At 43.2% G+C, this 26,690-nt stretch overlaps 3 protein-coding genes across 3 annotated transcripts; all 3 read left to right on the top strand.

Moving 5' to 3' along the window:
• The first annotated feature begins 1,511 nt into the window (after positions 1 to 1,511).
• Positions 1,512 to 3,238, top strand: LOC127333889 (uncharacterized). The gene is made up of 3 exons (XM_051360330.2): positions 1,512 to 2,202; positions 2,853 to 2,943; positions 3,028 to 3,238. The coding sequence occupies exons 1-3, from the start codon at positions 1,963 to 1,965 to the stop codon at positions 3,156 to 3,158; spliced, it is 462 nt and encodes a 153-aa protein (XP_051216290.1). The 5' UTR covers positions 1,512 to 1,962; the 3' UTR covers positions 3,159 to 3,238.
• An 8,559-nt stretch (positions 3,239 to 11,797) lies between these two features.
• LOC127328906 (blue copper protein-like) lies at positions 11,798 to 12,947 on the top strand. Its single transcript, XM_051355467.1, has 2 exons — positions 11,798 to 11,966; positions 12,742 to 12,947. The coding sequence occupies exons 1-2, from the start codon at positions 11,798 to 11,800 to the stop codon at positions 12,945 to 12,947; spliced, it is 375 nt and encodes a 124-aa protein (XP_051211427.1).
• Positions 12,948 to 16,562: 3,615 nt separating this feature from the next.
• LOC127333890 (oxygen-evolving enhancer protein 1, chloroplastic) lies at positions 16,563 to 17,876 on the top strand. The gene is made up of 2 exons (XM_051360331.2): positions 16,563 to 16,846; positions 16,939 to 17,876. Exons 1-2 carry the CDS (start codon positions 16,628 to 16,630, stop codon positions 17,698 to 17,700), a joined length of 981 nt encoding a protein of 326 aa, XP_051216291.1. The 5' UTR covers positions 16,563 to 16,627; the 3' UTR covers positions 17,701 to 17,876.
• Positions 17,877 to 26,690: the final 8,814 nt, after the last annotated feature.

Raw genomic sequence — 26,690 nt, 5'->3', positions numbered from 1 at the left:
GATATTATGTGTCGTGCACCATGTAATATTTACCTTATGGTCTCGAGAAGGAACTACCCTTTAAAGTGTGGTAAAGTGAACGACAAGAAAGGATATTACCGTATCGACACTTTAACACATGTATGAGGGGGATAAAGAGGGACTCACTAAGCTCATATCGATAACCACAAGGTAAAACCCTTAATAGCAATAGTCAATATTTGGCTTGCAGAAGACTAGCTGCTGTAGTTATTTAGAGATGCGATGACCGATAGCTTTCTGGGCGTATCTTGTTATGAAGCTCTCCCACACACAATATGATTAAAAGCATACTTCATCTTGATTAACATGAATCCTAATGCTAGAGGTGGATCCAATAATCCATGCGAACACTTTGTCTTATTAAGTTTGAACCCATTTCTCCTAACGCTTTTACTGCTTTATTTACCTTATTGCAACCAATTACAACCATCCCTTAAAAACATTTTGAGATTAGAAAACAATTTACAAGTAATCTTTAACAGGTAGTAGCAAGGGGCATTAAGACTTTAACTAGTAGCTCCTCGTGATTCGATGCTCTTATTTCGAAACTAGCTAAAGTTGATCTGTGTTCTTGTAGTCACCATGCCCCCCTCGCCTGCTTCTTTGGCTCACGGTCGTTCCCCAGGTGAAAAACTGATCAGGTATTTTTCTGTTCCTTCGATTTTTAGGTGCATAGAAGGTTCCTGAAACAGCAAAATACTAAAAAAAGGTTTTCTGTCTCCCACAAATTAAACACTAATAAAAAGGACTTTGTAGGAAAGTCCTGAAAATTAACTAAAAATACATAAATAATATGGCAAATACCAATGAAAACTAAGCATATATATAACAATATTAATAATGTAAAATGCACGTATCAGACTACCATCTCCTCCACGTGGGGGACATGAAAGGAAAGGACTAAGATTTTTTTTTGGAACATTGCTTTGTCGACAGATCAAGTGGCTTTCCTTGTATGGGAAGAGATGGTGCAGTGTGGGCCTATGCCCACACAAAGATCTCTGAGATAGTCCGGTAGTTTGAGGTTGCTAGTCTCTTTGTTTTGGACATAAACCCTCCTTTTGTATCTAATCGGGTGGCATGTGCAGTTGTCCACTGCCTTAAAACTCAACGTAAAATGTTGTTGAAAGGTCCATTATAACACACTAGCAAAAGTGCCCGTGCGTTGCATCGGGAGAAATAAATATAACACTTCAGCAAATCAACCATGTAGATACGTTTTCTCTTAATCACCATCCATTTTGCGATAAAGAGAATAACTACTATATAAAACCTTAACAACCCTGATTTTTCTCATAATTTTGACCCTCCTTATCAATTAACATGGCTGTGACACGTATACATGCTTTTACGTGGTGATTTTTTGGGGATCGTTTTGGTGCTCCGTAGAGTATTTTTCTTCCCACACCTGTGTTTATTTTCTTTCCCGCTGGCTGCCCTGGTGAGTGAGTCGGCGTGTGGCTCTATCTTTGCTTCAACAGTCAAAGCGGTCCTCAAATTTCACAGGAATCAATCCAAAACTCCACCGCGCTGCATCGGGTTTGGAACGGACTGACCGATTTGTCCCCCTCGCCCTCCCCCACCTTCCCCATCTTCTCCCACCCTAGCCATCGTGGCGCCAGCCGATGAATCCACCAGAGGTCGCTGCTGGTGAGAAGAAGCTCGGCGTCTTTTTCTTCCCGCGGAGTACAGCAGCTCGGAGGAGAACCTCGGCGGCGAACCCAACGGTAGTGCTCCATCCTGTTGAAGCGGCCTAGTGGCCGCCGCCGTTCCCATGGGCCACCAGTCGCTCCCGTCGGCTTCCTCCGGTTATCTGCAAGCCACGCCGGTCGTCGCTCTTCTTGCCGTTCGAGCGCCTCCCTTCGACTTCACCCAATGGCTGCTGCTGCTCTCTCGCCCCCTCTCCCGCAGCAAGGCAACGGATGACGATGGCGAGGGATCATGGAGGAGCTGGCGGCGCGGAGCTATGGGATACAGACGAATGGGAAAAACCTAGATCTGTCTTGCCCACACATCCACACTCGCAAGAGAGTGGTTATTGACAGCCAGAGGTGGAGGGGGATCGCGCCGGTGCCACATGGTGATGGGCCCTGCCTCACCTACAGTGGTCGATTCTGCGAGTTTATGGACTACTTCCGCCCATGCCATTATCCTCGATCCCAGCATATGCATGGTAACACGGTCAGTCCCTATTCTCTCATTCTCGACATATTTGTACTGGATTGGAGATTGGAAATTTGTGACACCACTATGACGTAATTTGGGCTGGGAGCTGTGGAGTTAGAGCTCCATTGTTTCATGATGATTTCATCAACTGTCAGGGACATCGATGCTGCCTAGATGTGATGGAACTGATTCCACATTCTGTATAAATGTGTCCCATAGCTTATAGTAGATGAAGCACTCTAATTAGTGTGATGTGCGAGGAGTATGTCGGTAGATATAATCATAGTGTGATGTGGGGGAGATCCAGCTATGTTCATGTTAACTGAACCAAATTTAGTATGTTGTTTACTGATTTCATTTTTGTCGTCTCAGAAGTCAGATGCAGTGCTTGAGAGACACGAGATTGGGTTGGAATTTGATTTCAATTGGAAAGGTTCAGTTTGTATAGCTCACCGCTATTTTGTAAGAAGTGTTTTCTTTTGATTCAGATTGGTTCTCTTAGTGGGCATTTCTGTTGAATTCACGATTTTTTTGCTTCATAGTTCTGGTGAAATAAAAAAAATCGGCCAAATAGCTGAATGTATTGTAGAAGTAATTATGAAGTCTGCTGGGTATTCATCTTGGCAAACGGCCAGTTGAGTGTGCGCGCTTTCATTTCCTTTCAGATATTCCTAATTTTCATACTTATGTTGGATTGCCCTCCATGGTTTGCTGACGACATTTTGTCTAAAGTTTCGTCTTCGGATGGAAAAACAGGTTGGTTTAGTTTATATATATTCTTTGACTCAAAATTTTGGTTGCCTCATGTTCTTTGTTGTCTTCTCTTGGTTTTTTTGGCAGGTTCTCAGATTGAGCCTTCTGCGGATACATACTCTCTGTTCTGTTTGGATCTTCCTGTTTCTTGGATCTGTGTTCTATTGGTGTGCTGTTACGGTCAGCAGCTGTTCACTCCTTCTGTTATTGCTTCTTAATTCATTCGTTGCTCAGTCTTTGCCTCTTCCTTTTAGGATAGCTATACACCTGATGGTTTGCCATCCTTCTTATTGTTTTTGAATCTCAAGAAAAAGACAGAACATCACAGTAGCAACAAGGCAGTGCCTCAAGACAAAGATTGCACATAGTGGTAGTGCAACCAAAAAGGTAGCTAACTGATTTTATTTCCGTTAGAAACAGTTCCAGGTGAACATATATCCTAAACTGTATTGGACTTTGGATACTTGAATTCTCTAAGGATTAAGCTCTTCTTCACACCTACTTGGCTCTTTGAAAATTATCTAGCATGAAGCCTTATGAAATGATGTGCATTTTTAAAGTTACTTCTACGATTGCTCAGTTGTTGCCGATTTATAATCGCTCCACTAATTACACTCTTCTAAGATACATGGGGTACATAAGAATGGGTGCGCGGTTGCTGGCATCGGTTAACTAAGGCGGCTGCGACGTAAGAATTTGCTTTGCTCTACAGAATAAATCTTCATGTGAAGAGATGTCTTGCCTGTAGGTTTAGCCACCAAAACTATAAACTGCTAATGATTTTTTTCTCAGATTTGCACCTTAGTTCTTTATATATCTGTGTCACTAGATCCTATTTAATTTGCATCCTAGATTTTCATACGTAAAAGAAAACTAAAAGTTTCTCAGATTTGAGGCCGTCATGTAGCATGCTCAGAAGTATAGTGGTATGGTTAGTAAATATATGGTCAGTGTATATTTCCATTGATTAATAGTTTAATACACACCCTGATTGGCTGATTCACATAAGCATGGGTTGTTTAGGCATAACAAGTGGTATGGCATCTGCACCTTTTTTTTAGTATAACAAAGTCTTCTGGATAATGCTCGGTAAATCCTTGCGAGCCTTGTTGTTATATGTGTGGGCATAAACAATGTTATACCACGTTCGGATCAAGATAAGTTTTTGATGCCAAAGACAGCACACTTACAAATCTATCGTTCTTGTTTAGTGTTCTTTATTATTTTCTTTGTGTTGCCTGCTTCTCTGCTCCATTCGGTGCCTATCTATTATCTATGTATTTGTCAATGCCAGTACAGAGTTGTTGGACTGGTAAAAATTGTGCAGGCCTATCCATAGAATTGGAGTTATTCGGCGCCTATCTATTTTATCTATGTACCCATTCTGTATCTGGTTCGTAGAGTTATTGAGGTCAGGTAATACTCCTTTTGGCATATGAAATGCAGGTGCATAAGTCATTTCATTGGCTGAAATGTAAATTGCTATGTTTTTTTATTATCTGTAGTCCTTAATGTGAACATGACATCTGATTGGCTACATCTAACTGGTGGCAAAGCCCATATGGCAGGTTAACTGGTTTTGGACATTACTTTGACTACTAGAGAATTAGGATGGTAGATCATTTTCGGCAAGACTCACTATGAGGCGACCTCTTTTATGTTTTTAGAGCCTTCAATCTGGGCATAGTAACTATTATATTTGAGAAATCAATACATAAGATATTACACGTGGCGGCGGCGGTGAAGGCATATTCAGTAGCTCCTCCGTTGCTGCAAATATTGGAGGGTTTTCAAATGAAGTATGTGATCATCAGCCTGAATGGATTTTTTTTTAAATTGTAACATGGTGCGTCTTTCTCTGACCATCTACCTATAAATTTTATTAACCACTGTAGTATAGATCCTGTGAAGTAGTCTCTGTACATTTACTTGAGCATTCCACAGAAAAAATTGTAGCCCTTAACATTCATTTCATGGATGATCATGCCATATCTCACTAAAAGGATTATGTTGTGGTTGAAGCCGAGTTTTCTATATAGTTCCCTGATTTATATATAGAAAGTCCACATCATAATGGCGAGTCATCATCTATATATATAGATTGATGGAATGGTCAATTCTTTATTAGTAGGAAATACTAGCAACACATTCTTCTATACTTAATTGCAGTTCTCATTTTAGTTGTCAATAAATCTATCATAGGTGTATGGTTGTCTTTCCAAGGGAAAGTGATAATTAGAAGAGCAGTGCCTTTTCCGTTCAGAAGTTCCATGTCTCCCCCTGCCCCTCCAGGCGACAGATTGCGGCCACACATGTTGCCCCCAGGCTCAATATGTACAATCTTATGAAACAACAAATTCATCAACCTAAGAGTATGTAAAACATAGTACCCCTGTTACTTGCACCAAGACATACCAATCTTATATACATATGACGAAAAACATATGTGAATGGTCAAGTTGCATATTTGCTTAGATAAACAATCGAAATTGTGGCCATTGAAGATGCAACAAACTGGAACCATCGAGAAACTTGTGAGATTTAAATGGTTCGTCCTATATTCTGCATTTCTTTGCTCACATTGGGGCAAAAACTTGACCAGGTATCTATTGAGTTCCATGCTAGATTACAAATTTGTGTATCTTTGTCTCTTTTAAGAGAGTTGCAGTGTCAAAACAAATGCTAAAGATTGAGGGTGAAGTTGTGATTATTTTGCACCTTGTTTCACTTGTGATTTCCTTTTGATTTTTTGATTCAGACAGAGTGTCACCGAAGAGGAAAGGCTTTCAGAGGGACATGTCACAAGTTCAATGATATTATCTATTCTCTCGAGGGTTACCTAAACAAGTTTTCGGCAGATTTGCTCAAGCTATTGTACGATCACGCACTTCAGATCTGATGTAACATTAAATGTTACTATCTTTTGTACACATCATTTGATATAATATAATGGGAACCATTGAAGTTGTTTATAACCACTGTTATCCGGCGTGTCAAGCCAACCTAAACAACAGTGTCAATGTTGTCCTTCTGTCATTTTCTATTATGTAGTACTAATGTGATCCATTTCATTAGATTGTGATTGAAACTTATAAGGAGAGGAACAAAACTAGGTGCTAAGTCTAGCAGTAAGGATAAAGAAATATTGCAACATTCTTTGTTTGGTTTGACTGAACTTGATAGTTACGTATGGGACATGCTGAGATAGTAATATAAAATCTGATTTAACCTGTCATTATGTACTGAATTTATTTGAGAGTTCTTATCATATTGTGCAAGAATTTGAAACATAGAATGTATTTAGTATGCACCTTTTGTTGTGACAGCCTTCTTCAATGGGAAATGGAATGATACTAGATGAATTCCAGTGAGCTATATGTGTTATTTCATCATGGTGCAACTTGGAATATTAGATGAATTCCAGTGAGCTATGTGTGTTATTTCATCATCGTGCAACTTGCTCCTTCCAGGGTACTTATGAGGCAATCTGACACTGGACACAACTTATACCGTGCACATCCGTGCTCACCTCCCTTGCCTCATCAAGCCCTATATTCAAGCTTGACGCCTAATCCACAGTAATAGCACGGAACACATGGCTCTTTGTTATCTATTTTAGTTATATATAATTTTTTAGACTTCTATATGGATCACAGATTTAAAATGCATGGTAGGCAGCGAGTCATTTGAGCTGTCTCTGTTATTGCAGTGTCTAAAATAAACCAGATGACATATCCATGGTATTTCACAGACCTTAGCTCTATCATTTTCATGTTCCATTTTTTTATAAGCAATTTTTCATCCACTAGCCAGAGCATAGGTGCGGCGTGCCGCCGCGCCAGACATTGCTAGTATATTAATTCCGGAAAGATACCAATTACACCCAACCTATGCAACAACGCAGTGCCCTAGTGGCAGTACGGATGCACACAACTAAAAAAAATAAAGAAGTATTACAAGAAAGAAAAGTAATGCTACAGTGATCAATCCCTTATAGCAGCAAACCAAACACACCAAAACAGCAGCAAAAATCCATCTTCTAGTCACCATCCATGTTGACACTTCTCTTCCTAGTCGCCATCGTCGATGCAGGTTTTTTTCAATTGATAACAAACATCATTGATTCTAAAAAGATTAGATGCGAGCCCCTCGTTTGACCGACTTGTAAAACCGCAGACTTTTAATGATGGTGGTCGTCAGCCTCTAATTTTATTAAGAATTCATTTTTATTAGCTGGCAATGAAGAATATTATTACCTCCTCCATTCAGAAAAGGATGTTGCAAATTTATTTCTTTTTTGAAACGAAGGAGTATAATTTTTTAGGGCATAGTCTACTGGGTGTTAATATGTATTAAGAGTTTAAGACTAAGCGTTCTTGACATAGGGACGTTGCTACTCTTTAGATTTAGTTTTGTATTATGGTTCGTACTAATATTAAGGTCTAGCTTGCAGTTTTCCCATCTAATCATCAAACCGTGTGAGGCACATTACACACCACCATGTTTGGCTAAGGATTTTCTACTTCACGAGGCAGCATCATCGCTTTTGGCTAAGATTTTTGCTCTTCATAGTTGAGTCGTACTCTTTGTTCACCATCCATCATCAAGTTTAAGAAGTCTTAAAAAAGGAAAGACATTAAGTTGTCCCAAATATCCAACCGGCCAGCAAAACCCAAGGCCTTTTGAACTTCAAAATTATTTTATTAAACTTTATCTTGTTGCTAAAATTATTATATCATTTTATCTCCAAATGAAAACTCTATTTTACACTTATTTTTGTATATAAAAAACTATTTTACAAATGGTTTTAAAACAAAGAGGAAATAATGACAGGAAAATGTTTTAAATAAAAAAAGGAGAAGACTCCCAACCGGCTAACCCAGCAAGGCCCAGCCGGCCGAACGCCCCAGGCCCAGAAAGAAACCCTAGCAACCCCAACTGATGCATTGGCCGTTTTGCATTCCCACCCCCGCCGCCGGTTGTTTCCGGAAACAACTCTACCTCATTCTTTTCGCGTTTAAGTCCTCCCACCTCTCCACTCTCTCCTCCTGTGCACGCATCCTGGCCCCCGACCCCGAGCCCTTTTCCTCTCCGCTCTTCCTCGCCTCGCGCGCATCGCCTCCCTTCCCTGCTCTGCGTCTTGTCCCGGCGCCGGCCGGCGTGCCTCCGCCGTCTTCCTTGAGAAGGGAAACGCCCGCATCTCCTTAGTTCCCGGCGCCCCTCCAGCCACAACCGCGTCCGGTCGCCCCGTCGCGCCTGGGCCTCCTTTTTCCCGTCGGCAGGACCAGCAACCTCGCCTCCCCCTACCTCGACCCGCGCCGCTCCGGCTCCGCCGCCAAGTTCTGGCTCCTCTAGGCGCAGGCGCTGCCCCGGCGCCCTGCCTCACGGACGTCCTCCTCCTGCTACCGCGGACGGACTGGCCGCGCCGAGATTTCCGGGCGGAACGCCTCTTTTTCCAAATTCGTCTGATCTTTTCTCCCGCTCCCTCAACCGCATGCCACCAGAGGGCAATTCATAAGCCTTTATCTGCCTCCATTATGCCAGGAGTGTGCAATTCCCGCGCTCCATATTTGATGTTGCATGCTCTTCCAACTCAGCTTGTTCTATCTCAGAAAACTTGGCCATATAAACCGGTGGAATTCCGTATATACGAGCGAGGTGGGACTATTCGGCCGTGTGTGTTGACCCAGCACCGCATAATTTGATGTGGATCAAAGCCAAGCTGCGGCCTGTTCCAAGACGCGGGAGCCCATTGCCGTAGACGACCTACCGAAGGGACACAAGCTGGATCGAAATTAGCGAACCGGTACGCTAGGACGGGTGGCAATTGCAGTATTATGTAGTTTGGTGGGAGGGCAAAACGGTCCAGATAAAAGTTGGACGAAAATTTTGGCAGAAAGGTATAGATTTGAAGGAAAATTGTACCCTATTAATGTTGCAAACGAAAAAATGAGGCTGCTTTCTCACCATGGTTAATACAAACTCCAGTTTTTTAAAAAATAAACAAAGATATTAAAATGAGTAAATGTGACTTCGGTACCAGTAGAGTGGTAAGAGGAGTATGAGCCAATTCCGTTTGTTGGCACCTGCTCCTTGGGTTTCTTGGATAGTAAACCAGCCATGAAATAATCTACCACTCCACTTTTTCTTAGAGAGCATGTCTAGCAGGCCCCTTATTTTTCTGTCCCGTATTTCGCGACTTTTTTGCCCCGTATAAAAAAAATGTTCGTAGATACACCGTTCCGTCTAGCAGACCCCGTATTTGACCCCGTAAATTCGTAAATTTTAAACCCCGGGAAACTTGTTCATTCATAGTTCGTCGATCATACATACGAATCGACGTATCTACATACAAAATGCGCGATCATGGATCGCGACTTCTAGTCGGAGAGGTCGATGATGTACTCGTCGGCCTCTGCCGCCGCCTCCCGCGCCTCCGCCTCCTTCACGGCGGTGATGGCCGCCGCCCTATCTTCCTCCTCCGCCCTCTTCCTCTCGTCGGCGTCCTTGAGGGACTCTTGAATCGCCTTCAAGAAGGCAGGGTCCTGGTCCTCGTCCTCCTCCTCCTCCTCGCCGGCGAGCGGAGCACCTCCGCCGCTGGTGCTCCCGATGCTCGCGTTCCATGCCTCCTTCACCCGGCGTTGGCGCTCCCACTCGGCGCGCCACTCGTCCGAACTTGGGGCCGCTCATCGGCTTGAGCGGCGGGTCCTCGTTGTACCAGCGGCCGCCCCGCGCGAAGTCACGGAGCTTCGGCGGGACGAACGCGGCGCCATCGTACTTGCAGGCCGCACGGCGGCTCCCAGCGGCGGATCTCTTGCATTGGAGCCGCCACACATCCTCCACGTTGTCCGGCGAGCGGGATCGCTTCGATCCGCTCGCTAGCGAGGCGGTACTGCGGCGGCGGGCGTCCATGCCGGAGCTGGGGTGGAATGCGGCGCGGGGGAGTGAGGAATTGCTCGCCGGAGCAGGATGGAGGAGGCGGCGGCGCACGGCGGAGCTAGGGTTGCGAGTGAGGGGTTAACCCCTCACTCGCACGTTCGCCCGATATAAGTAGGGGGCGGCGGGGCGGATTTCCTGGGCCCCGTATTCCGCCGAAACGGGCCGGCCTGAATACGGGGCCTGCTAGACGGCCCAAACCGCACCTGCCCCGTATCTCGCCGGAATTTTACGGGGTGGGCGGGTTATAAGGGGCCTGTTAGACATGCTCTTATGTCACCAACCTTCCGTCTTGCATCCCCCTCCTTTATTCAGGATTGCTGTTTTCGCGGTGGCCGTTTGATTGTCTTCTTCAGAGGTCATCTCCCACATCACCCTTTCCACTCGTGGAAGGAGGTATAGTCGTATAGACATGTAATACTGACACGTATAAAATACGCGGAGACGCTTCTCCTGTTTGTCCTCGTCTCGTTGGCGTGGCCAGTGGCCTACAGACCTTGGCTAGACGCTCGGATGCACAACCCTACCTAGTACTGATGGTGTCATCCAAATCTGTTGCACTGGTCATGGTGTGAGTGTGCTCCGACCAAGGTGTTTCTACACCTGGGTGCATATGCACCCTTTATTTGAAATGCATATTAAATATATTTCTAAATGTCAAAAAAATACAAATAAAAATGCCTCGTGTATATCTTGACATGTTACATATTCACAAAGTTGTTTCAGAAAAAACTGATATGTTTTGTGTCTTGTACTAAAAAGACAAATTTTTTGTGTTAAAATAGTCTATTTCTCGAGACATTATTTGTCTTTTTTACATAGGGTACAAAAATTGTCGGTTTTACGTGAAACTTTACGTGTACTCATAGAACGTGTCCCTCTACATGCTAAATTTTTGTTCCTAATTTTTTACTTTTTGAAATATCTTTTATACATATAGGGTGCATATGCACCCATGATCAGTTTTGGTTTTCTGCTCCGACCACCACTATTCTGACATTGACACGCACACTGTTGGATCTCAGGCCTTGACACAATGCGATCACGTGGAAATTTTGGTGGATTCGTCGGTTCGTCGCCCTGATACTTTCCTGCATACACACGAACGGATGGAAACAGGAGACAGAGTATTTTGTGACGCTTAGCTTCAGCGTCTTTTCCGTTTCTTCCTTTTATTCAACAGAAGGAAATCAAACAAACCTTGACCGACTCCTACGCCATGATCCGCTTACATCGTGCCATCCCACGATCGAGATCATGACTCGGTCTGAAACTAGACGCACCTCCACGTAAACACAGTACTGTCAGGTTCAGTTTATGTAAAGCAAATACAATGGGAACGGACACGCACAGGTTCAGAAAACGCTGTCGTGCCGATCGACTCACAACCTGGTGAAACTAAGTTGGCGACAAGCTTGACTACCTTTCACACACATCGGCTTCGCTCGCTCAAGCACATTCACGGAGTCAACTTGAAAGACCGTACCGTACGTGCATGATGTACCATATAAATTTAATCCGAATGATCCTCAGGCCCGGCGGCAAGATCTCCTCGCGCGGCGTTGCTCGGTTCTCGCGGTGGTGGGCTTGGAGTCTTGAGTTCTCGGGGATGTGATATCTGAACTTCTGGAGCGTCTAGCTGAAAACACCAACCCAGAAATCGACTATGAGTAACGTCGCTGGAGGAAAGACCAATGTCCCAGTTCTTGTCTCTAGCTTAGTTCATTACTATGCCCCGGATCGGCCCTCTCCGCTGATAGACAAACGTAAGAAAACGCTGTCATGATTAGCCTGCAGCTGCTCCCGCGCTGTAAATTTACACTGATCGGTCTCCCTACAAATACATGAGAATTGGCACAACTGTTGCCAAGCCAAAGAGCGAGAAATTCAGACAAGAGTTATCGGCTAGAGAACATACGTGATGGCTTCCCGGCAAGTATTGCTCTTGGCTGCTGCCGCCATCACCGTCGCCTTTCTCTCCGTGCCTGCCTCCGCCGTGGTATACATGGTCGGCGACGAAGCAGGCTGGACCCTCGACTACCCTGCAACTTGGACCGACGGCAAAACTTTCAGAGTTGGCGACACCCTCAGTATGTAATTTTCCTGAGACTCTTTGCGCTGAAACATATGTCTGACGGTAATTCCTTGTCATAGACATGCACTCATGTCGCAGCGGCGCTGAATCGTCTGATACAGACACGTACGCCCATGGCATGCTATCTGGTAGAGAACATACTCGTGCGCAATCTACACTGTTAACTAAGAGGTGTGATCCGGGGTCTCCCTCTCTTCCTCCTAACCACTAAAATTGAAGACATTAGCCCACGAAGAGGTACATCGGAAGATCATGGGGCTAAAATTTAGAGAAGGGGGCTTCTCCGTGTTAGAAAATAATTATCGTTATATATTTTTCTCGTGAACCGAGACCTACCCTAGATGGCTAGCAAGGTGTTGATACCTGTTGTGCCGGCCCCCTCGAGTTTGAGTGCCAGCGCCCGTTCGTGGGTCTGTACACACCAAAATTCTTATAAACCTCCAAGTCTCAATTTTTTTTTCTTATCGTCCGCATGTGCTCGCGTTGGCGGGATGATGCGGCTCGCTCGGGAAATTGCTAGGAAAATTTTGGCGTGGGATCTCGCAACTTTCATCTGGCAGGTCTCTGCTTTAGAAAATTATCATTCGCAGCGCAGTACACTCAAAAGATACGATGTGTTGGTTCCGGAAGACTAAAATTCTCATGATAGCTACTTATGATTTTTCAAAAAATAGGATAATCATATTATATCGTATAATACCCAAGCTAAGTACCTTCTTTTTTTTTAAAAAAAAAGATGTACTCTTACGTGTCTATTTACTCTTTCACAGTGTTCATGTACCCTGTTGGTAGTCACACGGTACTGGAGGTGCGCGCCGACGACTACAAGGCATGCAATGTAGGCCACCCAATCAACTCATGGAGCTCTGGTAGTGATTCCGTCATGCTTGACAAGGCGGGAAGTAGGTGGTTCGTTTGCAGCTTGCCCGACCATTGCGGTCTAGGCATGCAACTCACCATCAACGTTGTCGGCTGAAACAGCCAGAACAAAGTCCTTGGCTTCTAGGGATGAGTTTATTTGGGCTGGACCTCCATGGCTGCGGCTTTCAGAATAAACGGTAGATGTCAGCTGGGCTGAAAGATTAGAGTTGTCTGAACTCTGTTTATTTTAAGGTTGGTGTAGCTATATCTATACTAAAATGTGTTGAAATGATCTAAATGCATGCCACTCTTGTTTTGCACAATGGTTTAAGTATCTTTTATACTATTATAACTATAAACGACACGACGAAAGGCCACGCTCAAGTAGTTGTAATTCACCATCTACTCTTAGTCGTGAGCGATGGCCAGTTTGTTGAGAGTATTTTCCATTTGGTAATAAGCTTGGTATGTTTCCTCTCGTGTTCGAGCTAGCATTTTTCAGAGTGGAGCAAAATCAAATCTTTGGTTTTGCATTCAAGCTTATCGTACAAGAATTTGGGCTACTTTAATTGTGTGAAAGGTTTGCTTTACTCACGAGACTTGAGTAAATTTCGGCAAGAAAAAGAATAGATTGTACAAATTAGCATTGCCACATGAAAATTTGGCAACTTCATTTTGTACAAACAACAATTTTGACACTCATCCAAATGTTGAATCAAGTTTTATTTTTATGAATCGACAAGGTGTATTGTCGCGGTTCCAATCGTATAAAGCATACACGATTTGATCGAACTAAAAAAATAATCTACGGTGGCTAAGTCCATAAAAAATATAAGCTTATACGAGTAGTGAATTAATATCAAAACATGCATATATAACGAAACATTTTCCTATACATTAATGCATATGTTTCATATATGCAAGTAGATTTTTTCTCTATAGATTGGTAAAAATTATAAGACATTGATTTAGGTCAAAATTTACACGGCTTCTATTTGAACGGAAATAGCCATGGTTTTCCTAATAATATGGCACTCGAGGGAGGATTTACCAGTGAAGAATGAGATATTGCGTGAAAAGATAAAAATGACGTGACATGAGTAATTCAACATTTTTTTTGCGAAAAAACAACAAAAGGAGAATACTACATGTAACTGAAAGAGAAAGTTCCATTATATACCCCTGAAGTGTTTTAAAGCGATAAAAAGTGACCCATTTTCTGTTTGTACTGGATTTAACACCTTTTCGATTTTATGTTTGGTCGTACCATCTCCTCCAAACCTAACAGGTAAATGCCCCATATAAGATTAATCTGGCTCATAATTAAGCGCCATAAAGCCTAGATCACTAGAGTCCTCCAAAGGTCTATAAAACACATTTTATGAAGACAATATCTAAAATATTAATACTCTAAGTAACCTCCATTTTAGCGCGCAAGCAAAACAAAAGATCGCGACTGCGACTGATGCAGGTGAAACAAAAATGTAGCGTCCAAAGGACAAATCTTGCCTCCAGCGAGAACAAAAAAAATAGACAACAAGGAAAAAGTCACACTACAATTTTAGGGAAAATAGCGCGGAGAAACAAATGGAAACTAGCCGTATATAAAAATTGTAGCGTCCGAAAAAGAAATCTCACCTTCACGGAGAACAAAATAATTGATTACATAGAACAAAATCAAACTACATTTGGGGCCAAAATTATAGTACAAAGGATCAAAACTTAATCCACACGCATAAATAAACATTTGAATATGGGAAAACAAAAAAAGGTACTACAAAACAAATTGTGAATAAATCGAACTAAGCTAAATAGAAATAAATTTGGCATCAATGAAAAGAATCCTCACAATGGGAGGAACAATAATATGAAAAAGTGGAACAAAACTTAGAACTCCTAAATTTATCTATAAATTGGGGAAAATAATTTAAAGACATGAATGAAGAAATTTCGACTACCATCTGAACAAACCATAAGAGTGTTTGGAAAAAATGCCAAAATGGAACAAAAGCTAAGTGGAATAAAATATTTGCATCCATGGAACTAATCATGATGATGGAAAGGAACAAGAATATGAAGAAAGTGGAATAAATCTGGAGCTCATGGAACAAAACACTTGCACATGAGAAATTAATTGATCGCGAGGAACAAATTTAAAACACATGAGAAACAAATATTGACTCCTTTTGGAATAGAAAAGCGTACTAATTGGAATGGGAATTTATCACTGATGGAACAAAAATTATCACAACTACAATAGATACAAAAGTTTAGACACATTGAAAAGATAGGAGGGAATGAAAAGATTAAACATTGGAGAGCAAATTATTAGACAAAGTGGAACAAAGTTTTAGCAACCGCGGACCAAATGTGACTATACATGGTGCAAGAATCTAAGACCACGTGAGGTAAACAAAAATAATAGACCATCATTGTAGAGCACGTGGAACAAAATCACTAGTGCAAGGGAACAAAGTTTAGTTACATGAAAAAAATCACAACTAGTAGTGGAACACAATATTAGAATAATTAACAGGAACATAAGTTTAGTAAGAACAAAAATAGCGTCCGTGAAACAAATCCCCACTATAATAAGAACAAAAGTATTGTAACGCATCTTTAGAAATCATGAAAAAAACCTAACTTACAAATTGAACCATAAGAGATTAAACTAAGGGGAATTTGGAAAAAAGAAAAGAACAAACAAATAAGAAATAAATAAAAGAATACAAGAACGAAAGAAAAGGGAAAATTAAATTAGAAAGAAAAAAGAAAAAACAGGAAACAGAAAAAGAAGAAGAAGAACAGAACCCATGGAACGAAAGGAAATTGGTGGCAAAACGGAACCACTGAACCGAAGGAAGAAAGCGAATGTTAAGGTCTTGAGTTTATGTTCGCTGGGCACAAATATTTGATTGGGCTGTGAACATCAGAACACCTGGCCTTATGGGCTGAACGACTGCATTGCCAACGAAACGGTGCCATGGGCCAGGAGCCGCATGCTCTGTTCTGGTTGTCAAAACATAGCGTCCTCTGTTTTTGCCTGTCTAGGTGCCGGCGGTGGCCACAATTCCGGTGATTGGTGATGACGGCGGGTTGTCAGGGGCGGAGGATGGTTCGGGCAGAAAATTCGGACCGTAAAAGTCCACGTTCGTGATATCATTGAATGTGCTGGATCATGAATGTGCGTAGCAGTTGGCTGTTGTGCGTGTTCAGATTTGTAGTTCAGTGTTGACTGTTGAGGCTTCGCGAAATCTTTCTCATCCTAAATCGATCGACGAAATTGCGTGTGGCGGAGTGAGGACGGAGACCGTAAAGCCCGGCCGTTCAGAGCTTGGATGGTTTACAGTCGAGGCATGGTGGCTCTGTACAAGTGCGTTCGTGGTGTAAGAGAAGACGCAATGCCTCGTGCTGGGCTGCCGTGGTTACCGGAGCTCGGCGGCGGTGAGTTAATGCCGGCGCGGCACAGTGTCGGGCAGCTTTGCAAATTGCAATGGTGCCGAGGACTCACACTAGCGGCTTGGCAGCAAGTCAAGCTGTCGATGCTACGGTTGATCCGGCAGAGGAGAAGGACGGAGATCGACTGAAGCAACAAGGGCCACTAAAAATGGCTGGCTGGTGGCCACGAGAACAGACGGACGATACTCTTATCCGGATGCCACCAATGGGAGGCAGCCTCTTATCCGCCACTCTGATCCGCCCCGCGCATAGATAACAAATACTTGCCGCGCCCCTGACAAAAGGCCTAGCTAAGCTCTCTCACTGCGCAGACCCAACCCCCACCAAGCGGCAGACATGGCAGCGTCTCTCCAAGCCGCGGCCACCCTGATGCAGCCGGCCAAGATCGGCGGCCGGGCCTCCTCCGTCATGCTGCCCTCCTCCGCGCGGCCGTCGTCGCACGTCGCAAGGGTCACCTGCTCCCTCCAGTCCGACATCAGGGAGGTCGCCAACAAGTGCGCCGACGCCGCCAAGATGGCCGGTTTCGCCCTCGCCACCTCCGCTCTCCTCGTCTCCGTAAGTTCGTTAGCTTCTTGCCGTCCGTGGACCCATATGTACGTGTTGCTAGCTAGCCGATCAAAGAGTGACGTGGGATGGTCGTGGTGCAGGGCGCGAGCGCTGAGGGGGCGCCCAAGAGGCTGACCTTCGACGAGATCCAGAGCAAGACGTACATGGAGGTGAAGGGAACCGGCACGGCGAACCAGTGCCCGACCATCGACGGCGGCGTCGACACCTTCCCCTTCAAGGCCGGCAAGTACGAGGTGAAGAAGTTCTGCCTCGAGCCCACCTCCTTCACCGTCAAGGCGGAGGGCATCCAGAAGAACGAGCCGCCGGCCTTCCAGAAGACCAAGCTCATGACCCGCCTCACCTACACCCTCGACGAGATGGAGGGTCCCCTTGAGGTCGGCGCCGACGGCAGCCTCAAGTTCGAGGAGAAGGACGGCATCGACTACGCCGCCGTCACCGTGCAGCTCCCGGGAGGCGAGCGTGTGCCGTTCCTCTTCACCGTCAAGCAGCTCGTCGCCACCGGCAAGCCCGAGAGCTTCAGCGGGCCATTCCTCGTGCCCAGCTACAGGGGCTCCTCTTTCCTCGACCCGAAGGGCCGTGGTGGCTCTACTGGCTACGACAACGCGGTGGCGCTGCCCGCCGGAGGCAGGGGAGACGAGGAGGAGCTCGCCAAGGAGAACGTGAAGAACGCTTCCTCCTCCACGGGCAACATCACGCTCAGCGTCACCAAGAGCAACCCGGACACCGGCGAGGTCATCGGCGTCTTCGAGAGCGTGCAGCCGTCTGACACTGATCTCGGCGCCAAGGCGCCCAAGGATGTCAAGATCCAGGGTGTGTGGTACGCGCAGCTCGAGTCCAACTAGAGCAGAGTGAAGTAAGCGATGGTACCGTTTGTGCATGCGTACGCGGGTTGATCGGTGGAGAGGGAAGAATCGAGGCGACATGTGTGTATCTAGTAATGCAAATCCGGGCTGTAATTGGTTTTTATTTTAGCTTCTGTGAATTCTTCCTCACCAACTGAATGATATTGATCCCCCCATGCATGTCTACGTGCTTATCTTCAAAACATATTGCTTCCAACTTCTTTGCGATCTGAATTCCTAAAACCATTTGGGCTTTCTGTTAGAATTTGACACCCAATTAATGAAGATAGATTTAGAAAAAACTTGGGCACCAATATTCCTTGGAACGCGCAAGATGATGCTTTCAAAACAAGCTGAGAGAATTCTCAAATATTTTCCACCACTGCACCAGTGGGAAGAAAGCACCTGCGCGTTTGAGACGGATCATGGGCAAGAAAAACCATGTTGTTTGGTCGCCTGGGCAGCTTAATTTTGCACCTGGTAGGAAAGCGAGTCCCCTTTATTTTGTTCCTTGCATGATTTTTCTTAGCCTCATATATAAGGTAACATGGTGATCTTACCTTACCCATCACAAGCATGAGCACGTCGCCGACCACGAAACAAGCAACCACCATGGCACCGCCAGTCACGCCGGTCACAAGTATCACCACGTCGCCAACCACGAAGACGAAGACCACCATGACACCGCCGGTCACGCCGGTCACAAGCATGGGCACGTCGCCTACCACGAAGATGAAGACCACCATGGCACCGCCGTTCACGCCAATCACAAGCATCACCACGAAGACGAATACCGCCATGACACCGTCGGTCACGTCGGTCACAAGCATCACCACTTCGCCGACCACGAAGATGAACAACACCATGACACCGATGTTCACGCCCGTCACACGCATCACCATGTCGTCGACCACGAAGACGAACACCACCATGACACCGCCGGTCACGCCGGTCACAAGCATCACCACATCGCTGACCACGAAGACGAACACCACCATGACACCACCGTTAACGCCCGTCACAAGCATCACCATGTTGTCGACCATGAAGACGAACACCACCATGACCCCGCTGGTTACGCCGGTCAAAAGCATCACCACGTCGCCAACCACGAAGACGAACATCACCATGCCGCCACCACCATGGATTATCACCTCTCACTTCTCACCTATCATCAACACGTCACCGTCCATGAAGATGGGAAGTGAGAAGTTGAGCTAAAGTATTCTGATACGTCTCCAACGTATCTATAATTTCTGATGTTCCATGCTTGTTTTATGACAATACCTACATGTTTTGCTCACACTTTATAATGTTTTTATGCGTTTTCCGGAACTAACCTATTAACAAGATGCCACAGTGTCAGTTCCTGTTTTCTGTTGTTTTTTGTTCCAGAAAGGCTGTTCGGGCAATATTCTCGGAATTCGACGAAACGAAGACCAAATACCTTATTTTTCCCGGAAGGCTCCAGAACACCGAAGGGGAGTCGGAGGCGGGCCAGGGAGCCACCACACCATAAGGCGGCGCGGGCCAGGTCTGGCCGCGCCAGCCTATGGTGAGGAGGCCCCAGGCGCCTCCTTGCGCCGCCTCTTCGCCTATAAGACCCCTTTCGACCTAAAAACGCAAGACGAATTGACGAAACTCCAGAAAGACTCCAGGGGCGTCGCCGCCATCGTGAAACTCCAATTCCGGGGACAGAATCTCTATTCCGGCACCCTGCCGGGACGGGGAAGTGCCCCCGGAAGCCATCTCCATCGACGCCACCGCCTCCATCATGCTCCGTGAGTAGTTCCCCCATGGACTACGGGTTCTAGCAGTAGCTAGTTGGTACTCTCTCTCCCATGTACTTCAATACAATGATCTCATGAGCTGCCTTACATGATTGAGATTCATCTGATGTAATCGGTGTTGTGTTTGTTGGGATCCGATGGATTGTTACATTATGATTAGTCTATCTATAAAGTTTGTGAAGTTATTGTTGCTGCAATCTTGTTGTGTTTAATGCTTGTCACTAGTGCACGAGTGGCATGATCTTAGATTTAAGCTCTATAATTATTGCTTAGATTGTATATACAAGTTGTTTGCACGTATTGTTGTCCGGAACCCGAGGCCCCAAAGTGACAGAAATTGGGACAACCAGAGGGGAAGGCTGTGATATGAGGATCACATGTTTTCACCAAGTGTTAATGCTTTGCTCCGGTGCTCTATTAAAAGGAGTACCTTAATAGCCAGTAGATTCCCTTGAGGCCCGGCTGCCACCGGCTGGTAGGACAAAAGATGTTGTGCAAGTTTCTCATTGCGAGCACGTACGACTATATATGGAAAACATGCCTACATGATTAATAATCTTGATGTTTAGTCTTAATGCTATTTCAATCCTATCAATTGCCCAACTGTAATTTGTTCACCCACCCACTTGTTATTGGAGAGTTACCACTAGTTTAGATCGCTGGGAACCCCGGTCCATATCTCATCATCATATACTCGTTCTATATGTCATTGAAAGTAGTATCAACTATTTTCTGATGCCATTGCCTCTGTGTTACTGTTACTACTGCTGTGTTACTGTTACTATTGCTCTCATATTACTGCTGCTTTCACATCACCCCTGTTACTAGTGCTTTTCCAGGTGCAGCTGTATTGACAACTCAGTTGTTAAGGCTTATAAATATTCTTTACCTCCCCTTGTGTCGAATCAATAGATTTGGGTTTTACTTCCCTCGAAGACTGTTGCGATCCCCTATACTTGTGGGTTATCAAGACTATTTTCTGGCGCCGTTGCCGGGGAGGCATAGCTCTACTCATAAGCTCACATGGGGAGTACACTCTACCTCTCTCTCTGTTTTTATTTTATTTTATTTTGTTTTGCTTAGTTTACTTTTGTCTAGTTTATTTGCGCTTAGTCTATTTCTGCATAGTATTATTTTTCTTAGTTTACTTTTGTCTAGTCTGTTTTTGTCTTGTTTTATTTTTCTCATATACCCAAAAATCCATAAAAATTTGAAAAACCTAAAAATTAAAAACTGTTGTTATGGGAGAACCCACAACCTATTTGGAGCTTATAGAATTATATAATAATTATAGAGAATCAAGAACGGGTAAAGTCATGAGTGCTGTGATAGAAAAATTGAATACAATTGCTAAAATCATGCTTAAACGCCATGATATAAACTGTTGCTCTCAATAGGATACTAAACATCTTAAATTCCAATGTTGCTTTAGTGAAGAAGTTTAAAATTAAGAACTATAATTGTAATAGCTATATTCATTTTGGGTTCGAAGAGGTAGAATAATTTGTCTTATTTATGGGAACTTCTGAGATCGAATCCTTCATGGCTAAAAATTATGAAACTTGTGTTGTTTGTAAGGACCTTAAAGATTATGTCTCTTCTATCCTTAATTTTTGCATAGAAAGTTACAGCGATAATCCTTATATCATTGATTATAAAGAGAGACTCATTAATGCACAAGAATGCACTCACAATTTGCAGGAACCTGTGGAAGAAGAAATTGATGAGCCTGAAAGCTCATTGGATGAAAAAGAGGAGGAAATTGATGAACCTGAAAGCTCATTGGATGAAAAAGAGGAGGAGAGTGATAAACAAAAGGAGGAAGAATGGATTAGCTACCCATGCCAACCTTCTAATGAGAGTAACTCTTTATCTCTTACACTATTCGATTGTCCTCCATGCTTACCAAAGGAGGATGAATGTTATGTTCCTGTGGATTCTCTTGAAATAGTACCTATGAGTAAAACTTGTGAGAATAATTATGCTACTGTTATCTATGATAATCCATGCTATTTTGATAAATCTTATGATAATGATTTGTTTGTGCCTGATATCGAAATACATGGTACTAAAGAGTTTTGCTTGGCAAATGTTTATGATAAAGCTCTAGATGATGGTCCTATGTTACTTGATAATATTAATTGTACTACTAATGAAAATGGGATTGGAAAGGTCTTGACTTTATCTAGGAGTCTCATATCTCTTGAGATTAATCGATTATCTTGTTATATTATTGATAAAAGTGGGTTTGAAAGTTTTAATCCCACTATTTTTGAGCTTGATAAAAATTATGTGTTTGTAAATCATGAAAAGCATGCTTTATGTGATAGTTATATTGTTGAGTTTATTCATGAAGCTACTGAAAATTATTATGAGAGAGGAAAATATGGTTGTAGAAATTTGCATGGTAGTAAAACACATCTCTATATGCTGAAACTTTTCAAGTTACTCTTGTTTTATCTTCCTATGCTTGTCACTTTGTTCTTCATGAATTTATTTGTATACAAGATTCCTATGCATAGGAAGTGGGTTAGACTTAAATGTGTTCTGAACTTGCTTTTTGATGTTCTCTTTTGTTTCAACTCTTATTCCTTATATGAGCATCATTAAAACTGTTGAGCCCATCTTAATGGCTATAAAGAAAGCACTTATTGGGAGATAACCCATGTCTTTATTTTGCTACTGTTTTGTTGTGTCTTGGAAGTTGTTACTACTGTAGCAACATCTCCTTATCTTTATTTTATTGCAATGTTGTGCCAAGTAAAATCTCTAATAGAAGGTTGATACTAGATTTGGATTTCTGCGCAGAAACAGATTTCTATCTGTCACGAATTTGAGCAGGTCTCTCTGTAGGAAACTCAAAAAAATCTGCCAATTGTTGTATGTGTTCCTCAGATATGTACGGAAATTTCATTAGTTTTGAGTTTTCCGATTTGAGCAACGGAAGTACCTCTTAAAAATTCGTCTTTACTGGCTGTTCTGTTTTGACAGATTCTGTCTCTGTTTTTTGCATTGTCTCATATGGACTTTAAGTGGGGCTTTCTAGACGCGGAGAGCTGTAGCTAATGTTTTATTGAGTTCTTGCAATGTGTCACTACAGGACTAAGGTGAATTAAAGTTTTTTGAGTACTAACCCCTCTAATGAAGTTTATGAGAAGTTTGGTGTGAAGGAAGTTTTCAAGGGTCAAGAGAGGAGGATGATATATGATCAAGAAGAGTGAAAAGTCTAAGCTTGGGGATGCCCCCGTGGTTCATCCCTGCATATTTCAAGAAGACTCAAGCATCTAAGCTTGGGGATGCCCAAGGCATCCCCTTCTTCATCAACAACTTATCAGGTCACTTCTATTGAAACTATATTTTTATTCGGTCACATCTTATGTGCTTTACTTGGAGCGTCTGTGTGTTTTTATTTTTGTTTGTGTTTGAATAAGATCGGATCCTAGCAATCCTTGTGTGGGAGAGAGACACGCTCCGCTTTTTCATATGAACACTGGGGTTCTTCGTTTTACTTTTAATGTTCATGACAAAAGTTGGAAGCTATTGCACTTATTGTTATTTTGTTGGAAACAGAAAATGCTTCATATTGTCTTGAATAATTTGATAATTGGCAATTGTTTTGAGCTCTCAAGTAGATCAAGTTTAAGCTCTTGCATCATGTAGTTTAAACCTGTTAGTGGAGAACTACCGTAGAGCTTGTTGAAATTGGTTTGCATGATTGGTCTCTCTAAGGTTTAGATATTTTCTGGTAAAAGTGTTTGAGCAACAAGGAAGACAGTGTAGAGTCTTATAATGCTTGCAATATGTTCTTATGTAAGTTTTGCTGTACCGGTTCATACTTGTGTTTGCTTCAAACAACCTTGCTAGCCAAAGCCTTGTACTGAGAGGAAATGCTTCTCGTGCATCCAAAACCTTGAGCCAAACCTATGCCATGTGTGTCCACCATACCTACCTACTATGTGGTATTTTCTGCCATTCCAAGTAAATACTTCATGTGCTACCTTTAAACAATTCAAAAGTTATTATCTCTTATTTGTGTCAATGTTTTATAGCTCATGAGGAAGTACGTGGTGTTTTATCTTTCAGTCTTGTTGGGCAGATTTTCACCAATGGACTAGTGGCTTCATCCGCTTATCCAATAATTTTGCAAAAAGAGCTGGCAACGGGGTTCCCAGCCCCAATTAATTAACTTTCATTAATAATTCTCTTCACATGTTTTGCCCTGATTCATCAGTAAGCAACTTAATTTTGCAAATAGACACTCCTTCATGGTATGTGAATGTTGAAAGGCACCCGAGGATTTGGTTAGCCATGGCTTGTGTAAGCAAAAGGTTGGGAGGAGTGTCAACCATAAATAAAACTAAAGTACATGTGTAAACAAAAGAGAAGAGGGATGATCTACCTTGCTGGTAGAGATAACTTCCTTCATGGGAGCCGCTCTTTGAAAGTCTGTTTGGCAAGGGGGTTAGAGTGCCCACTACCATTCGTTGACAACAACAAACACCTCTCAAAACTTTACTTTTATGCTCTCTATATGATTTCAAAACTTAAAAAGCTCTAGCACATGATTTAACCCCTGCTTCCCTCTGCGAAGGGCCTTTCTTTTACTTTATGTTGAGTCAGTTTACCTACTTCCTTCCATCTTAGAAGCAAACACTTGTGTCAACTGTGCATTGATTCTTACATACTTGCTTATTGCACTTATTATTCTACTTTGTGTTGATAATTATCCATGAGATATGCATGTTGAAAGTTGAAAGCAATTGCTGAAACTTATATCTTCCTTTGTGTTGGTTCGATGCTTTTACTTTGAATCTATTGCTTTATGAGTTAACTCTGATGCAAGACTTTTGATGCTTGTCTTGAAAGTACTATTCATAAAAAGTTTTGCTATATGTTATCTATTTGTTAGCAACTATAGATCATTTCCTTGAGTCACTGCATTCAACTCATATGCTTTACAATAGTATGATCAAGGTTATGTAAGTAGTATGTCACTACAGAAATTATTCTTTTTATCGTTTACCTACTCGAGGGCGAGTAGGAACTAAGCTTGGGGATGCTTGATACGTCTCCAACGTATCTATAATTTCTGATGTTCCATGCTTGTTTTATGACAATACCTACATGTTTTTCTCACACTTTATAATGTTTTTATGCGTTTTCCGGAACTAACCTATTAACAAGATGCCATAGTGTCAGTTCCTGTTTTCTGTTGTTTTTGGTTCCAGAAAGGCTGTTCGGGCAATATTCTCGGAATTCGACGAAACGAAGACAAAATACCTTATTTTTCCCAGAAGGCTCCAGAACACCGAAGGGGAGTCGAAGGCGGGCCAGGGAGCCACCACACCATAAGGCGGCGCGGGCCCAGGCCTGGCCGCGCCAGCCTATGGTGAGGAGGCCCCAGGCGCCTCCTTGCGCCGCCTCTTCGCCTATAAGACCCCTTTCGACCTAAAAACGCAAGACGAATTGACGAAACTCCAGAAAGACTCCAGGGGCGCCGCCGCCATCGCGAAACTCCAATTCGGGGGACAGAATCTCTGTTCCGGCACCCTGCCGGGACGGGGAAGTGCCCCCGGAAGCCATCTCCATTGACGCCACCGCCTCCATCATGCTCCGTGAGTAGTTCCCCCATGGACTACGGGTTCTAGCAGTAGCTAGTTGGTACTCTCTCTCCCATGTACTTCAATACAATGATCTCATGAGCTGCCTTACATGATTGAGATTCATCTGATGTAATTGGTGTTGTGTTTGTTGGGATCCGATGGATTGTTACATTATGATTAGTCTATCTATAAAGTTTGTGAAGTTATTGTTGCTGCAATCTTGTTGTGTTTAATGCTTGTCACTAGTGCACGAGTGGCATGATCTTAGATTTAAGCTCTATAATTATTGCTTAGATTGTATCTACAAGTTGTTTGCACATATTGCTGTCCGGAACCCGAGGCCCCAAAGTGAAAGAAATTGGGACAACCAGAGGGAAAAGCTGTGATATGAGGATCACATGTTTTCACCAAGTGTTAATGCTTTGCTCCGGTGCTCTATTAAAAGGAGTACCTTAATAGCCAGTAGATTCCCTTGAGGCCCGGCTGCCACCGGCTGGTAGGACAAAAGATGTTGTGCAAGTTTCTCATTGCGAGCACGTACGACTATATATGGAAAACATGCCTACATGATTAATAATCTTGATGTTCTGTCTTAATGCTATTTCAATCATATCAATTGCCCAACTGTAATTTGTTCACCCACCCACTTGTTATTGGAGAGTTACCACTAGTGTAGATCGCTGGGAACCCCGGTCCATATCTCATCATCATATACTCATTCTATATGTTATTGGAAGTAGTATCAACTATTTTCTGGTGCCATTGCCTCGTATTCATATTCTTGCTGCTGTTATTCTTGTTACTATTGCTCTCATATTACTGCTGCTTTCACATCACCCCTGTTACTAGTTCTTTTCCAGGTGCATCTGAATTGATAACTCAGTTGTTAAGGCTTATAAGTATTCTTTACCTCCCCTTGTGTCGAATCAATAAATTTGGATTTTTACTTCCCTCGAAGACTGTTGCGATCCCTTATACTTGTGGGTTATTATATTCCAAAACAAACTCACACATACATACAAATTATAGTATACTAGCGAGTCATTTATCTATCCATCTATCTGCACCGAAATAAAAACCTTTCAACACGAAAGTCATGCGGAATGGTGAGGTGAACCTACTCCTCAAAGGAAAATTCAAACGGTTGAGCGTGTGCGATGAATTTGGCAAAATTCGCTCAAAACTTCATACACGAAATTGACGTTTTACGGCTACCGAAACTCGAAGCCAATTATTGGAATTGATTCATATCATCGACACACGTCTTTTTCATCTACAACTTTTTTGATTCGAAATATGTTTGTGTTGATTTGAAAAGAGGGTGTGTGGAGTAGTTTAAGAGAGAGTGAGCGAGCTCTTTCACCTACCAAGGTTGCATCCATCTAGCGTCTCAGTGAAGAGAACTTGTCTGCACTGCTGGAAACGGTCAATTTGGGCGTATTCCAGGTCTGACCCGAGGATGTTTTAAGAAGCGGTTCGTGCAACAACGTGGGTGATCCCAGGAAATCAAACAAGCCATTTTCTGTTGGTCCGATGCGAGCCAAGGAGCGTCCAGCCTACCAAACGGGCCCTAACTTTTATACAAGTCAAAGTTACT

This window comes from Lolium perenne, chromosome 2 (genome assembly GCF_019359855.2).
Source record: "Lolium perenne isolate Kyuss_39 chromosome 2, Kyuss_2.0, whole genome shotgun sequence".
In the NCBI taxonomy this organism is placed as follows: Eukaryota; Viridiplantae; Streptophyta; class Magnoliopsida; order Poales; family Poaceae; genus Lolium; species Lolium perenne.
Note: the sequence above shows the minus strand (reverse complement) of the source record. Positions and strands in the feature narration are given on the sequence as shown.